General features: G+C 38.1%; 1 protein-coding gene across 2 annotated transcripts in view; it reads left to right on the top strand.

Moving 5' to 3' along the window:
- The window catches only part of LOC135110231 (glycylpeptide N-tetradecanoyltransferase 2-like), a 28,151-nt gene extending 10,356 nt beyond the window's left edge, over positions 1-17,795 (top strand). For both annotated transcript variants that reach the window (XM_064022320.1, XM_064022321.1), the window contains exons 9-11: positions 294-439; positions 1,319-1,456; positions 15,111-17,795. In XM_064022320.1, the coding sequence (XP_063878390.1) occupies positions 294-439; positions 1,319-1,456; positions 15,111-15,131 (305 nt within the window). In that variant the 3' untranslated portion in view covers positions 15,132-17,795. The remainder of the gene's footprint in view (positions 1-293; positions 440-1,318; positions 1,457-15,110) is intronic.
- The last annotated feature ends 384 nt before the right edge of the window (positions 17,796-18,179 follow it).

Here is an 18,179-nt window from a genome sequence, read left to right as displayed (position 1 = left end):
ACTATCAAATTTCTCGCAGCTAAGAGCTTATATTGCAGGAATGCATTTTAACTCATTCACTACAATATGCAACAGTTCACAGCACTAGAAAATAATGTATGAAATATTTATGAGCAGCAGTAAGAAGGGAATTAAAAACTAGATATTACAATTTCTAGCCTTTATGTTGAGGTAGCTGTAGAACATGAAGAAAGGTCTCGGAGTTGTTAGTGGTTAAGAAAAGATGTATCAAATAGCAGTGAAAGGGTTTACAGGGTCAGCAGGAATGTATCTAAGATCAATTCACATTTCAGACTTTGTGAGCTACTACACCCTGCCATCCACTGTGATGCACCACCCCACCTACAAGACACTCAAGGCTGCTTACTCCTTCTACAATGTGTCATCATCCACCCCTTGGAAGGTCCTCATGAAGGATGCACTCATCACTGCCAAGAATGTTAGTGGCACCATCATGCATAATGAACTTTGAGAACTAAAGCTTGAACAGTATCATATTTTGTCTAATCTTGTTTTCCTCTGATAATTGGCTTTCATATTACATAACCGACTTTGTTGGGAAAGTGTAAAGCATTGACTAGTAAATCTGTTTTGTACTGAACGTTTAGGCGTGGCCCCCATGGAGATTCTCCTGCCCATCACTTTGCCACATCAGTAACATTATTTATCTTTCCATCTGATGTGTTGACTACTTCAACTTGAAACTGAATACATCAGTTTCTTTAATAAGAATGAAAAATATTATGAATGTTTTGTTTCTCTGAGGATAATGGCAATGATTTTGGTGTCTTTACCATAACACTTGACAGTGCTGCTTTCTAACATTGCCAACCATGGCTGCCCACCACAGGTCAGGGGGAGGCAGGTGATGGAGGTCACTTCTTCTGAACACCATCTACGATGAAAACTTTCCCTCCCACACCTCCCATGTATTCTAATGTGCTTCACAGTAGTGAGAAAGAAGTATAATTCTAACTTTTTTTTTGTTGTAAGAATGAAAAAAAAAAAATTAAAGGTGAGTTTTCTCAGATCAGCTGTGGCACAGGTAGATTTGGCAAGAGTGGGAAGCCCAATCCCCAAGGGGGCCACACGTAAACACTCAGTACAAATATATTAAATATAGTACTATCTCCACACTAAGGTTGTGTTGTATTAATACTTGACATACAAACTCATCTCCATCCTCACAGATCCTCAGTACACCCACAGGATAAAAGTGGCATAGCATAATGTCTATTTAATCACACTGAAAAAATACTAAGGTAGATTTTTTTAATTTTTAATTTTTTTTTTTTTTTTTTTTTTTTTTTTTTTGCAGGCTGACTATGATGTTTTTAATGCACTTGACCTGATGGAGAACTCAAAATTTCTGGAGGAACTGAAGTTTGGACAAGGTGACGGCAACCTACAGTATTACCTGTACAACTGGAGGTGTCCAAAAATGTCTCCGGAAAAGGTGAGCATTTCTAGTGTTTGTTTAGTAATCAATCAGTTGATAAGGAAAGCAAGGACCATTCACTATGTTAATGTAGAATAATTACCCTGCATGAAGGGATTAAGTTTGTAATCTAAATACTTTTCACAAACTCCTAGCTGGTTACCTGACTCACCATAGGAAGAGATTTCCAAACTCTTATGTGTCCAGATAAAAAGGCAAGAGTGAAAAAGGTTGCATGGTCAGCAGTGCCAAGGACACCAGCATGATTTGTCAAAGTGTGATCAACAGACAAATCCTCTCCATCATGGAAGAATTTGGCAGGTCCTGGGACCATATTAACAAAGATTCTGAGTTCATCTCAGTTTTTTTTTGCTTAGGCTTGTGCTTTTCTCCTAAGCATGCTTAAAATTATGCTGAACCTTGGTCGAGACAAACTCTCAACCCTCTCTCTACAATGACACCTGCATAGGCGTCATGAAGCACCAGTAGAATATACAATGACGCCTATGTAGGCATCATGAAGCACCAGTAGAATATACAATGACGCCTGCATAGGTGTCATGAAGCACCAGTAGAATATGCGATGACACCTATGTAGGCGTCATAATTACATTGTTTTAGTTGTTGAGTGATCCCGTATTCTGTCTTGGCTCTTAGCTACAGACTGCATATATTGTCTTTAAGGTTCTGTTGCTCCTCCCACCAATCATGTAAATGAGCTACACCACGCCCCACCCTCTATCCAGAATGAGGGAGTTTCATTGGTAGAGCCTTACATAACAGTTTCCCCCCTATGATCCCTTCCTTATCCTCCATATTCCCCTATCCTTCTCTTGATCCCATGACCCTCCACCAGGGAGGGGAGACTGTACGGGAGTACAGTTCCCCCCTCTCTAGTTCATTCCTTGCCCTCTTACTCTCCTCTTCCTCCCTCCTTCCTACATTTTCTCTCTCTCTCTCTCTCTCTCTCTCTCTCTCTCTCTCTCTCTCTCTCTCTCTCTCTCTCTCTCTCTCTCTCTCTCTCTCTCTCTCTCTCTCTCTCTCTCTCTCTCTCTCTCTCTCTCTCTCTCTCTCTCTCTGTGTGTGTGTGTGTGTGTGTGTGTGTGTGTGTGTGTGGTTGGGAAGGTGGAATCAGTGTCAGATGTCAACACGGACTGACACTCAATTACTGATGAATGCAGGTAGTGGACATGTGTCTGTTACTTCTTTTTTCAAGAGAGAGAGAGAACACACAGCTGCCCACTAATCTCTTTTCTGATAACTTCACCTTCCCTATTGCCCCCAGTTATTCCTCCTTCACCCATCACCACCTCTTCTATACTATTCTCCAAGCACCCCCAAGCCTAAATGTGTGTATGCGTGTCATAGTTGCACCCAGAAAAAGCCAATGGGGAGTTTTCAGAACTAGTGGCTGTCACCAGGTGGCAGCACAGACACAAACTCTTCTCTCGCATACAAGCAATATCAGATATACCTACAGTGTTATTCTATTTACATGAAGATGCAATGGGCTTATATAATATATTTTTCTATGTAATCCCTTCTAAATAGTAACACAAGTAAAATCAAACTCTTTTCATGAACAAATGTATACAAGTTGATTTTCTAGTGAATCAGCATTTAGATTTATTTGGTCATCTTAAGATTTCCAAATGAATACACTCTTGATTGGAAACGTCTTAATCTAGACGACAGTAAACATAAAGGCAACATGTCTGTGACAGTCAAAAGTCTAAATTACATAGATCTCCTTCCTAGTTTATGGAAACGGCAATTTTAATAAAAAAAATTGGCAACTCGAGTGTCCTGGCGATAGTAATGCTGTATCTATAACCAAAACAAACACCTGACTCATCCGCGCTGGTTGAACTTAAGAAACATGTTGTTGGACAGGAAGTTGAATGTTGCTGCGGTGCCCATCTCCACTACGCCCTAAGCAATGGATTATGGTAGCTTAACACTACAGCAGCAGCAGGATTGCCTGAGAGATGTTTGTTTTGGTTCTCGATTACTTTGCTTTGTCACTCGCTTCGTGAGAGGGATACTAAAATCCCCACAAAGAAAACTAGAGCCGTATATCACAATGTTACTGAGTAGGTTGTGTCGTACTATATAGTACAGTGTGATTTTTTATTTTTTTCGTTGTCCAAATCAATAGTTTTTATACTTGTAATATGCTTTATTTAAGATAATGCTAGCAGTTTACTCGATAATCACACAAAAAATAATTAATTTGACCACATTCTCTCAATATTATCCATATCGGATATTGAAAAGTCGATACATCATTTCAATAGTATCAAGATGATCAATATTCTATGCATCTTTACATACCTGGGATTTACTACAACAATATTTTAGCTCTCTTTCCTACAGTTAGATGAGCAGCAACGACATCTAGCGGTTTAGTTCCAAAAACTCCCCATTCCTGCCTCATATTTCTACAGTAACTGAAGGGTTGACTCAGAGAGAGAGAGAGAGAGAGAGAGAGAGAGAATCATATTATTATATTAGAAATTAGACAAGTTATCGCTTGTAGCTCTACACCGTATTTGAACAATGTGCATGTTTTTAAGCATCTGGAGCAAAGGGGTTAAGTCCCAGCATGAAATGGTGATAGAGCAAAACAGTAAAATCTTATTTTCTCAATTTTGAATTAATACTGCAATCTTTTTACATTTTTTTGATTGAATAACCTAAAATAATAATTTATCATTAATTTTGTAAGGATATAAGCACATAAATTTGTGCTTTTTAAATAAACAAATTAGATCCCCACACAAGATGCATGTATTTTGTCTCGGTGTTTATGTCCTTGAGTCAGCATTGTCCCATCGCTCCCACTCGGCAGTGTCTCCTTTCTTGTCCTTTTTTTTTTTTTTTTTTTTTTTAGTATGGAGATGATCCCTAAGGCCGAAAAGGCCAATAGAGGAAACCCAGCTGGACCTATGGGGGAAACTTTTCTTATTTGTCCTGTCAGTATTATGAGGAAAGGTTTAGCCTGAAGGGTTTCACTCTTTCAGCAACACAAAAAAAGATGCATGGAGCTCTATTACTAAGAAGGTAAACGAGAGTAACAACAGGACACAGGAGGACCCAAGGTCATTGCTGCAGAGCTGCATTTCCCATTGGTTAAATAACTTTAATTACTAGCATCAGTGCATCACTCCTTCATGTGGGGCTCTGAGGCATCTCCCACCAAATTTGTCACCACAAATAACACTCCTGCAGGTCTAGTCTATATATATCCAACAGTTCATTGTTATTCAGGTCATCAAGAACATTCTTACAGGGTGGATGATTCTTGAGGTGGCGAGCTCGGGTTCGACAGTTAGCCATCTTTGTTTGGTCAACTTAGTGTGACTCTTAAAGTAAGCTACAACTGGACCGGTCTTAAATTTTCAGCACCTTAAGATCTAGATTCAGCACAACTTGGGAAGTTAAGCACAACTCTAAGCTTAAGAGTTGGTCTGAATCTAACCTCTTTAGTTAAGAATCTTTGCTAGTACAGCCCCTGGATTCTATTCCCATTGGGGGCAGTGTCCCGTGATGTGGCAGAGGGTTTGACATTATTTTGGTGACTCGGGGGTTGGTTTGATTTAAATAAAATTATTTAAATACATCCTGGTCTCTGAAGACCAGGATGCGCAGCGGGGTGACAAGCCTACCGGTATAAATACACCCCCACAATCAGCTTGAGCCATTCTCTCCGACACTCTCAATATGGAAAGACCTTCGCTACTGAAGAAGGGTCAAGGACCTGAAATCGCGATCTAGCGAAAATGACTAGCTTCGGCGAAGTCATACAGGCAATTAAAAAAGAATATAAGACAATCATAAGATATAAGGAAAATATCTTAAGAAAAATAATAAATGCTCAACTAGCTATCACATTCAATGAGATATATATATATATATATATATATATATATATATATATATATATATATATATATATATATACACACACACACACACACTAATAATAATAATAATAATAATAATAATATTATTATTATGACTGATACATTAAATATACTGTATTAAAAATTATTTAAGTGTTATATTGACTAAAAAAAAAATAATAATATTAATACAACTGATACATTAAATATACTGTATTAAAAATTATTTAAGTGTTATATTGAGTCAAAAAAATTTAAATGAGTAAAAATTTAAAAAATTGATTTAAATAAAAATTAGATATATTGTATTAAAAATTATTAAAGCATAATACTGAGAGTAAGATACGCTCTTACCTCAGTACTAAGGGCCTTGCTTTAACGGATTTTGGAAGCAGTGGACAAAATTGGAGCAGCTGACCCAATTTTAAAATCCCGTGCACTATGGATGGAGTTGTGGCAACACTGGACATGTGCTGCTGCTTCAAGAACTGACCGCTTGTTTGCAGCCAGTCACTTTGTTTACATCAGTGTAACAATATGTGTAGCTCATTGCTCCATGATTTTTGCCCTTTTTATGTGTTGTGTTTGAATCATCATAATTTTCTATAACCATGCCGTCCCATAGTAACCATGGTAAGTACCCAGGAGAGTAGCAGCAGTGATGAGGAAGACAAGATGCTGGTGACATTGCCAAAACTATCAGAAATGTGTAGCTGTATGGACACTGCCAAAACTATCAGAAATGTGTAGCTGTACGGACACTGTGCTACAACTTTTGGAACACACCAAGAATAGAGATATCAGTGTTCATTATCGAAATATCAGAATTCTTTGAGAACCCATAATTAAAGAACAATTTCAAGGTGACAAGCAATTAGAATTGGACAGCTTTTTCAAACCACTACAGACTCCATGATCACCTGATGCACCTGCGGTACCAGCCAGTTTTGCAGCTCCAATGAATGTACTACTGGTTGTTGGTTGTGCTGGTGGTATAGATGCATCAGTAGTACGTGAACAATGTAAGGTAGAGGCTGGTGGTTTGTTAGGTGACAGTGAGGATGGACACGGAGGTACTGCTTGTGCATCAGGTGAACGTGGAGTCTGTACTGGTTTGAAAAAGCTGTCTAATTTTAATTGCTTGCCACCTTGAATTTGTTCTTTAATTATGGCTTCTCAAAGAATTCTGAGATTTCCATAATGAACAATGATATCTCGATTATTGTACAAATTGTAGCACAGCGTCCATGCAGCTATGCATTTCTGATAGTTTTGGCATTGTCACCATAATCTCGTCTTCCTTGTCACTGCTGCTACTCTCCTGGGTAATGACCACGGTTACCATAGGACAGCATGGTGTGCATGATTAAAAGTACATTACAGTACTGTATTTATTCCTCTGTTTTTCGTAATGTAATTGTTAATGTTAACCATTCCTAACATAACCTAACGCTTTGTGTCAGTAATTACAGACAATCAGCTTCATCAAACTGATGTTTCCTCCTTTTAGTCTGTAGCACTGGGGTATGAGTGTATCTAATTTAACCCATAAATTGTGCAATAGGGTTCTGACAGCCCAGAATTAACACCTTGACTCACAGCATAAATACCAGCCTTCCCAGCGTGTCCAGTCATTCCACAGCTATTGAGGAAGGGTTAAGCAACCTGAAATCATGATATAGCAAGCATGACTAGCTATGGCAATATCGTCAACCAAAAGAAAATAAGACTCTTATGAGAAAATATCTTAAAGAAGAAAAATGCTGACCTAGCAATCATATATATATATATATATATATATATATATATATATATATATATATATATATATATATATATATATATATATATATATATATTTCCTTCTGCTTATGCTGTCACCCTCTCTTCTCCGTTGGGCTCCTCCAATCACAATCTCATATCTTTATCTTGTCCTATGGCTCCAATCCCTCCTCAGGATTCCCCTAAGTGAAGGTGCCTCTGGCATTTTGCATCTGCTAGTTGGGGGGGATCTGAGGAGGTATTTTACTGATTTTCCTTGGAATGACTACTGCTTCTGTGTCAGGGACCCGTCTTTGTGTGCCGAGCGCATAACAGAGGTGATAGTATCTGGTATGGAGGCATACATTCCTTACTCTTTTTCTCGACCTAAACCTTCCAAACCTTGGTTTAACACAGCTTGTTCTTGTGCTATACACAGAAGGTACTTAAGCCTCCCATCACCAGAATCTCATGCACTTTATATTTCTGCCCGGAACTATGCAAAGTCTGTTTTCCAACTAGCCAAAAACTCCTTCATTAACAGAAAGTGTCAAAATCTTTCAAGATCTAACTCCCCTCGTGACTTCTGGCATCTAGCCAAAAATATCTCCAATAACTTTGCTGCTTCTTTCCATCCTTTATTTCAACCAGATGGCACCACTGCTATCATATCTATTTCTAAAGCTGAACTCTTTGCTCAAACCTTTGCTAAAAACTCTACCTTAGACGATTCTGGGCTTGTTCCTCCCTCTCCTCCACCCTCAGACTACTTCATGCTACCTATTAAAATTTATTGCAATGATGTTTTCCATGCCCTCAATGGCCTAAGCCCTAGGAAGGCTTATGGACCTGATGGGGTCCCTCCTATTGTTCTCCAAAACTGTGCCTCTGTGCTTGCACCTTGCCTAGTCAAACTCTTTCATCTGTCTGTCTGTCAACATCTACCTTTCCTTCTTGCTGGAAGTTTGTCTACATTCAGCCTGTTCCTAAAAAGGGTGACTATTCTAATCCCTCAAACTACTGTCCTATTGCTTTAATTTCCTGCCCATCTAAAGTTTTTTAATCTATCCTCAACAGGAAGATTCTTACGTTTATCACTTCACAACTTTCTATCTTATCGTCAGTATGGGTTCCGTGAAGGCCGCTCTACTGGTGATCTTCTGGCTTCCCTTACCGAGTCTTGGTCATCCTCTTTTAGAGATTTTGGTGAAACTTTTGCTGTTGCCTTGGATATATCAAAAGCTTTTGATAGAGTCTGGCACAAAGCTTTGATTTCCAAACTATCCTCCTACAGCTTCTATCCTTCTCTCTGTAACTTCATCTCAAGTTTCCTTTCTGATCATTCTGTTGCTGGTGTGGTAGATGGTCACTGTTCTTCTAAATCTATTAACAGTGGTGTTCCTCAGGGTTTTATCCTGTCACCCACTCTCTTCTTATTATTCATTAATGATCTTCTAAACCAAACTTCTTGTCCTATCCACTCTTACGCTGATGATACCACCCTGCACTTTTCCATGTCTTATCTCAGACGTCCAACCCTTCAGGAAGTAAACATTTCATGCAGGGAAGCCACAGAATGCCTGACTTCTGATCTTTCTAAAATTTCTGATTGTGGCAGAGCAAATCTGGTATTGTTCAATGCCTTAAAAACTCAATTCCTCCATCTATCAACTCGACACAACCTTCCAGACAACTATCCCTTCTTCTTCAGTGATACTCAACTGTTCCCCTCTTCTACAGTGAACATCCTCAGTCTGTCCTTTACTTATAATCTGAACTGGAAACTTCACATCTCATCTCTAGCTAAAACAGCTTCCATGAAGTTAGGCATTCTGAGACGTCTTCGCCAGTTTTTCTCACCCCTCCCCCCCAAAGCTGCTAACACTACAAGGGCCTTATTCATCCATGTATGGAGTATGCTTCACATGTCTTGGGGAGGGGTTCCACTCATACCACCCCTCTAGACAGGGTGGAATCAAAAGCTTTTCGTCTCAACTCCTCTCCTCTGACTGTCTTCAGCCTCTCTCTCATCGCCGCAGTGTTGCATCTCTAGCTGTCTTCTACCACTATTTTCATGCTAACTGCTCTTCTCATCTTGCTAACTGCATGCCTCCCCTCCTTCCGCAGCCTCGCTGCACAAGACTTCTTTCTCTCACCCTTATTCTGTCCACCTCTCTAATGCAAGAGTTAACCAGTATTCTCAATCATTCATCCCTTTCTCTGGTAAACTCTGGAACTCCCTGCCTGCTTCTGTATTTCCACTTCCTATGACCTTCAAGAGGGAGGTTTCAAGACACTTATCCTTCAATTTTTGACTACCGCTTTGGACCCATTTCTGGGACTGATATCTCAGTGGGCTTTTTTGTTATTGGATTTTTGTTGCCCTTGGCCAGTGTCCTTCCTACATAATAATAATAAAAAAAAAAAAAAAAAAAAATATATATATATATATATATATATATATATATATATATATATATATATATATATATATATATATATATATATATATATATATATACATACAAGGAAGAAGGAAAATGTAAAGCAAGTGTTCAGGAAAAGTATCAAGTCTACTTCACCTATATTATGTACTGATTCTGTACTGGTCTTGCAGCAAGTCAGGCACCAGTGAATCATTGCCATCTCTTACAAGAAAATATTCAAATACATAAAAAAAAAAGTAAGGTCTTTTTGTTAATAATAAAAAGAAAGAAAATGTAATTATGAAGTTTAAATGAGCTTAATTCTTTTTTTTTATTTAAAGTAAGTTAGTTAGTTTAATATAATAGATCTCATTAAACTTAGTCCTACTTAAGATTTTTATGTGAGAACTCGTGTTGGGTAATGCACATTAAACTATGATTTCATTTAACTTTGTCCAAGTTTAATACAAGAAAAGCCCCATGAGACTGAAACAAATAATCATTGCAAACAAGGTTTAAAAACAAAAAATAAAAACAAATAAAGAAAGAAAAAAAAGAATATATTTAAATAAAAAAATTATATATATATATATATATATATATATATATATATATATATATATATATATATATATATATATATATATATATATATATACTTGGGACATGATTCCCCATTTCTTGCAAGCTATTTTCTTACTTTTAAAGTGACTGATATTATATATATATATATATATATATATATATATATATATATATATATATATATATATATATATATATATATATATATATATATATATAAAAGTGCACTGCAGCAGAAAGTACATAAAATATATACTCATGATCACATTATAATTAAAGGATGTATTGGCCTGGGGCAAGCCACAGGCCTGTCTTATTGGGGTTTAAGGTTCCACTGAGCATTAATGTTGGCCAGGCTGCTCCATTCCCATGTTTGCAGTCCAGGTGTTTCAAAGCACCTAGAGATGACTGATATCATCCTCTCGCCCGTGTACAAGTTTAGAAGCTCATATAATTCTCAGTTAACATGTTCTCATCAAGTGTTATGAACTTGCTTTTGTGTCCAAATGATAAAATTTTGCATAGACAATGAAGCAATGTACTCAAAGCAAATAGTTTGCATTAGTAAAGAAACAATGAAGTACTGTAAAATGCATGCTTTCCACTGAATACAGCCAGTGGAAGACCAGAACATTAATCCCCTGATTTACTATAGCACAACCAGCCTAATTTGATGCCTAAGGTGGCGTTAGGGTGAGGGTGCAACGCTGCCTCTTTCCCCAAAACAGAACCATGTGGGTCACCTCCCTGGGGATATGTGGTGGGTGATTTGCATCAGGATGAGGTCACCTGCACTTCCTTGTTTGCAATGAGTTAAACATTTTATTTTATTATTTTTTTTAAGTAAATGATATATTTCCAATTATATTCCTTCAAGTTACCATACAAGTATTATCAAACATAATGTACTTGCCCACATAAACCTGGTGTGAGTTAATAAAAGTGGCATGTCAGGATGGCATCACTGCCTCACCGTGGCCTGGATCAGACTGGGTGGAGTGATGCCCTTCACAATGAATTTAACAGTTTTCGTTAAATAAATAACACATTTCCCACTTCTATTCCTCCAAATTACCTGCTAAATAGAGTTATACATAACATAGTTGCCCACCTTAAAACAACTAACGAATAACATTCGTAGCAGCACTGCAATATTTATGCTACGTTTATTCATTGATGCGAGGATGTATGTGTATAATGACTTTAATTTTGGTGGAATATTATGTTTGTGATAATTATTTCTCCATCTTAATTTCTAGCATTTTTTAGATGATACTTGGTAACTAGAAGTTACTTGGTGCAATTTTAGGAAAAGTGGCAGTGCTGTACCCACACCCTGACCCCACCCAAGCTGGCAAATTAGTCTTGTCTTACTGTAGTAGGAGGGACTTGTCTCTCTAGCATTTGAGAATTGAGTGTAACACAGGGACCTTGTTACTGATTCATGTGCCAGGCCAGGATGTTATAGGTTCAATAAGTCAAGTTGGAGTGTTCTTGGTAGTGCTACAGGTATAACCTCTTTCCACTCTTGCCTGGGTATCTGGACACACTGTACCTTGGTAAGTACTCTTCCTATGTTGGATAAGATGTTAATGGCCAAGATTTGTAGTGATGTCTGAAACACAATTGCAGAGAGGCATGATAGTATTATGTATGCTCTGAATATAAAACATTGAGTCAAGCCTAACAGTTTTAGGAATGCAGATCAACTATGTAGGGCAGATATGAAAGGGTGGGTGGATTAGTTCACCAGCACTGCCAAGTACAAGAGCATGTCAGCAGCCAGATTTAAAGAAACCGCACTTGCTGTCTACAGCTACACTTATTCCAGTGGGCATTTCTGTGATGTTAAGGTATTCTCCTGAATTAGATTGTACTCCATATAGGAAATATGTGTATATGGGACATGTTATATAAGTGACTCCTTTGACTGGCAAAAAATCACAAACCAGTTGTCACACATATTAAAGGTACCATGAGAAAGCTTTTTCTGCCAATATCGAAGTACAAAATGTGCACAGGCCAAAGGTCTAGTTTAAGATATCCGTAAGCCCAAAATCTAGTTTAAGATATCTGGATGGGAAAGTCAGATCTTTGCATAATTCTCTTAAAATATATTATGATCTCTTTACAAATAGAATTAGGTATCTGCAAAGCATCCCAGCTTATGGCTACTTTAAGTTTGTAAGATACAAAATTAATCAGTCCCTATGTCTTTATGCCCAGCTGAGCTGTCTACTCGTTTATATTCATAAGTATTCCTACTTATGGTAGCCTAAACTCCAAAGGAAGAGGGCTGATCCTCACCACTAACAACCCTCCCCTCTAAATATCTTGGAACTTTACTCAGGTCACTGTATGTGAGCTTTCCAGTGGCACCTTCACTTTACCTTTTCCTGATCTCTAATCCTGCTCATGCTGTCACCCTGTCTTCATTGGGCTCCTCTCATCATAATCTCATATCTGTATCTTGTCCTATCACTCCAATCCCTCCTCAGGATCCCCCAAAGTGGAGGTGCCTCTGCCATTTTGCCTCTGCTAATTGGAAGGACCTGAGGAGGTATAATGCTTTTTTTTTTTTTTTTTTTTTTTTTTTTTTTTTTTTATGACTACTGTTTCTGTGTCAGAGACCCATCTCTTTGTGCTGAGCACATAACAGAGGTGATGGTATCTGGCATGGAGGTGTACACTACTCACTCTTTCTCAACCTAAACCTTTCAAACCTTGGTTTAACACCTGTTCTTGTGCTATACATGATAGAGGTGACCCACAAAAGGTACTTGAGACTTCCATTACATGAATCTCGTGTGCTTAATATTTCTGCCCGGAATCATGCCAAGTCTGTTCTCTAACTAGCCAAAACTCCTTCAGTCACAGAAAGTGTCAGAATCTTTCAAGATCTAACTCCCCTTGTGATTTCTGGTATCTAGCCAAAAACATCTCCAGTAACTTTGTTCCTTCATCTTTCCCTCCTTTATTTCAATCTGATGGCACCACTGCCATCTCATCTATTTCTAAAGCTGAACTCTTTGCTCAAACCTCTGCTAAAATCCCTACCTTGGATGATTCAAGGTTGGTTCCTCCCTCTCCTCTGCTCCCTGACTACTTCATGCTATCCATTAAAATCCTTCACAGTGATGTTTTCCATGCCCTCACTGACCTAAACCATCAGAAGGCTTATGGACCTGATGGGGTCCCTCCTGTTGTTATCCACAACTGTGCCTCCATGCTTTCACCTTGCCTAGTCAAACTCTTTCACCTCTATCAACTTCTCCCTTTCCTTCTTGCTGGAAGTTTGCCTACATTCAGCCCATTTCTTAAAAGGGTGACTATTCTAAGCCCTCAAACTACCATCCAGTTACTTTAATTTCATGCTTATCTAAAGTTTTATCCTCAACAGGATTTATCCTCAACAGGAAGATTATGTTTATCACTTCACAACTTTTTATCTGATCACCAGAATGGGTTCCATCAAGGCTGCTCTACTGGTGATCATCTGGCTTTCCCTACTGAGTCTTGGTCATCCTCTTTAAGAGATTTGGATGAAACTTTTGCTGTTGCTTTAGACATAACAAAAGCTTTTGAGAATCTGGCACAAAGTTTTGATTTACAAACTGCCCTCCTACAGCTTCTCTGTAATTTCATCTCAAGTTTCCTTTCTGACCATTCTATTACTGGTGTGGTAGACAGTCACTGTTCTAAATCTATTAGCAGTGGTGTTCCTCAGGGTTTTGTCCTGTCACACTATACCTATTATTCATTAATTATCTAAATCAAACTTCTTGTCCTATCCACTCCTATGTTGATGATACCACCCTGCACTTTTTCACGTCTTTTTGTAAACATCCACGTCTTGTAAACATCCAAGTTCACACAAGGAAGCCATAGAATGCCTGACCTGTGATCTATCTAAAATTTCTGATTGGGACAGCGAACTTAGTATTGTTCAATACCTCAAAAACTCAATTCCTCCATTTATCAACTCAACACAACCTTCCAGACAACTATCCCCTCTTCTTCAGTGACACTCAACTGTCCCCCTCTTTTACACTGAACATCCTCGGTGTGTCCTTTACTTATAAGCTAAACTAGAAATTTCACAACTCATCTCTAGCTAAAACAGCTTCTATGAAGTTAGGGATTCTGATATTTTTCAACCTTAATGTGATGTAAGGAAATGTTGAGAATGAAAATGTGGCCCTGTTCAGTGATGGCGCCAAGTGTGTTGTTGACATCTCGGCAGCTGGGCTGTGTTTTTTTCAGCCACTACCTCTTTCATTAATGCAATCATGTAGGATATTTTTACTATTGTGATTGCTTGCTTTTTGTTCAGCTGTATCACCAACTTGCTTTAAACATTTCATGCTTAAATACATAAAAAAAACTTATTCCTGAACATGCCCTGCTAAGATGGGGTGCATCTTATGTGCCATGCATCTTATGTGCCATCAGATACGATATCGATTTTAGTATTAAGCAGTATTTAAATTATTTTGTACAGCCCCATCAATATATTGTATAATATGCCAATAGCATTAGGATTTCTTTTTCATGGAAATGGATTAATAATTTTCCCTTTACTTTTTATGAAAAAAATTTGTTTGATGTATGTCCTGCTTGGTATAAGTCCAAGAATCTGGAATGGATTAGGGATGTATACTGAGGTACCACTGTACAGTTCCATTACCCTTGGCCGATGCCCTTCCAACATAAAAAAGGTAACGACTGGTTTGTGATTTAATGCCAATCACTGGGGCCAATAAAACGTCCCTTACATTTCCTAAGGGGAATAATTAATTCACAGATCTTACCCAGTAGGATAAAAGTGGCTGTAGTGGGCAGACTTAGTTTCTTTCCTCTTCTGTATAAGGTGTTACCTGTGGAGAGCCGTGCCATCTGAGTCTGAAATTTAGTCACAGTCTAAACATTTCAGTCCAGCTTATTAAATATGAATTATTTATATGCTGTTAGAACATGTTTCTCCTTGCATTGCAGGTTGGACTAGTGTTACAATAATGCAATTAGGACCTGCCTCTTCCTAGTTTTCTGCTGGTGGGCTGCAAAGGACCTCATGGCTGGCAAGTCTGTGAACCATGGCAGGTCTAGGGTCTTCACCTGACTCAAGACATAATGCTTCATCCCATTACTCATATGTTACAAGGAGCATCTTTGAAAGTGCAATTAAATTCTGACAGAATAAACAGAATAAAATGTATCATGTATAACAGGCACCAACCATTGATCAAACCCCCAATTTCTCCCGGCACAGCAAACCATGACTGCAAGTGAAGCCAGAAGGGCCAGTCAGGTGGATGGACGGGTTATGTGGTGGACTAGGGGGTGGGGAAGGGAGATGCTGGGATTCCTTGTGGACTAGATGGATGATGCTAAGTGGCATATGCAACTAATCCACACCAGTCCCTAGGCAGGAGAGGAGTACTGGTAATCTGTAACAATAATAGTAGATATATGTATATGAACTGCATTGTTGGCAGATGTAAGAAATTTATTGCAGTCTAATAATAATAATAATTGTGATTTAATTAAAGATGATTTCCTGAAATTTATAATACTTAGAGTAATAGTATGGATATAGTAACCAAATCCAAGTCTAGAACTGTGATTTGACAAAAAGACTTATTATTCAGTGTTCATACTAAGTTTATATATTATTAAAAGGGCAATTTAAAGGAAATATACTACATGCACATCACTCAATACCTCAGTGGTCTGACCCTAGAGTGCATACAAGTGTCAGACACTCCACAGGGACAACACTCCCTTTGCATCTGATGGTGTATGTAGTGTACCCCTGGTTGGGTAGGGATGGCAGGACAGGACCTTGTATATATCACCCACAACACTGGAGTGTTCAGACCCTACTCACATGTATACTGATATGATCATGCATTTAATATTTCTAGATAAGCTCCAGATTTTTAAGAGTGATATTAAATTAAAGATGCATTTTCTTTTAAATTATCTAAATCCTCACAGACTGAATTTGACAGTAACCTGGATGTCGAGACATTACAGCAGTGTCAGCATAATAGTCAGGCTCTGTTGGCACAGCTGGAAGGTGGGGGAGGAGCAGCAGTGACACTAGAAGGTACTAAGAAAGCCCTAGGTATGTCACTTTTGTTGATAAAGATGTGCCTTTATTTTGAGACATTACATCCTTCATACTAGTAAAATGTGTGCCCTCTTAAGAAATTTCTCTCCAACATTAAATTCTTTTATTCAACATTCATTGCCATCCTCCCCAGTCCTGGCTGCTTGTCTTCTGGGTGCTGAGTTCCCATTTTCATATGCACATTTTACAGCAAGTGTTCTGTATATTTTGTATGTATATTAATGGTGATAATCTTGGAAGTTTAATTTGAAAGCTTCAGGAGTCATTTATGCACGAGTGTATGTGGAATTTGTTGATATTTGCTTTTATGTTTACTGGAGAAGTCTTACCTTAACTTGTGGAGTCACTTTCGCTAAGATGGCAATGACTGGAGAGACAGTCAGGGGATCTAAGCTGGCATGCTCAAAGGCCATGTATCCCAAGAGACGCAAAGTAAACACAGTCAAACAGTGTCGTAAATCTGGGATAAGAGAAGGGAACAAACCTCTCTCTCATCCATCATGCAAATCCTGAGCACTGCCATAGGCTGAGGGATAAAGTGTTAGGTCTGTGCTCATCTCCAAACCTCTTGCATTACACTTTGACTTTCCCACTCCCTAGAGATGCTCCCCCTGCTTGTTGAAACTGCACTTTAAGAAACTGTGTTGTCTTTCTGGTAGAGTTGCTGCTTTTTCCCCCATTTATTTTATCTTTTTATATATTTTCCTTTGCTGCATAGACTGAAAAAAAATGTGTGCTGCACAGAGGGATGACAGACCTGTACAGATGGCTACCTTATTGGCTCCCTTTGTTGCTGAAGCACTTTGGAGACAAAACAAAAATACACTGTTAGAGTAGGCATGGGCAATATATAAAGATTTTTCATCTCCATTACATTGTTCAGTCTTCAGATGTGTTCTAAACTCATGTTCAGTGTGTGTGCATGTGTGTGTGAAGGGTGAAAATGTTGGCAAGCTAAAGCAGACAGCGATTAGGAAAAAACACTGTGGTCACAAACGATGAACAGCATAAGAGGCTTTGAGTTGCAATTAATCAAGTGATTAGAAGAGGTAGATAGGCTAATTTGAAAGGATGGCCAAGAGCAACTGGATGAAAAATCAAGATACAAAAGAGTCGGTGAAGTTTTTTGCTGGTAAAGTGAAGAAACCACAGAATTATGTGAGGCAGAAAAACCTAAGTGAAGCCGTTTGAGACCAGAATAATTAGAACACTCCTATTTGGTGAGAAGCCCACAAATGCAAGTGTGTGTGTGAGTGAGCATATCTGAGTGTGCATGACTAATTCCCAGGAAGTACTCAACTATGTGCAGAATGAGCATACAGGTCATCCTCAGTGTGGTAAGTTGACTCTAAGTTTTACAATAGCAGCACAAGAGATGCTTGGCTTAAAATGTATTAGTACAGTGTGTTATCTTTCAAAACCTTATTACTTATTACATCTTGCAACACTGCAACAAGGGGAGGATCTCATTACAGTAATGAGATTAATTTTCAAGCAGTCTTTTATACTCATGAATAATGAAGTTTATTAAAAATATTTGTTCCCAATTTCTATTTCACTGACCTTATAAAAACAAAGTGCAAATAACTCCTCAAAGACATGTCAGGGAGTTTTAGATTTTTTTTTTTTTTTTTAAGCATTTAGAAGAGAAAAGCCTGGTCATCAGCAGGATGAACACAGAATATCTAAGCCTCAACATGTCTATGTTAGTGCAAAAAAAAAAAAAAAAAGGAAAAAGTTGTGTGAAAAACTTTAAATATTTGAATAGTGTAGGATAAGACTGAAGAATAAATCATGGGAATGGCCAGGATGAAAAAAAAAATCTTGGAAGTGTTGAGAGAAACTCAGGCAATGAGGATATGAGAAGAAACTTGGTGCGAATTAATGTAATGTTATGACAAATTTATTCAATCATGTCAGGAATCAGGTGA

Source organism: Scylla paramamosain, chromosome 20, assembly GCF_035594125.1.
Source record: "Scylla paramamosain isolate STU-SP2022 chromosome 20, ASM3559412v1, whole genome shotgun sequence".
NCBI lineage: Eukaryota > Metazoa > Arthropoda > Malacostraca > Decapoda > Portunidae > Scylla > Scylla paramamosain.
This window is presented reverse-complemented; position numbering and strand designations above follow the sequence as displayed.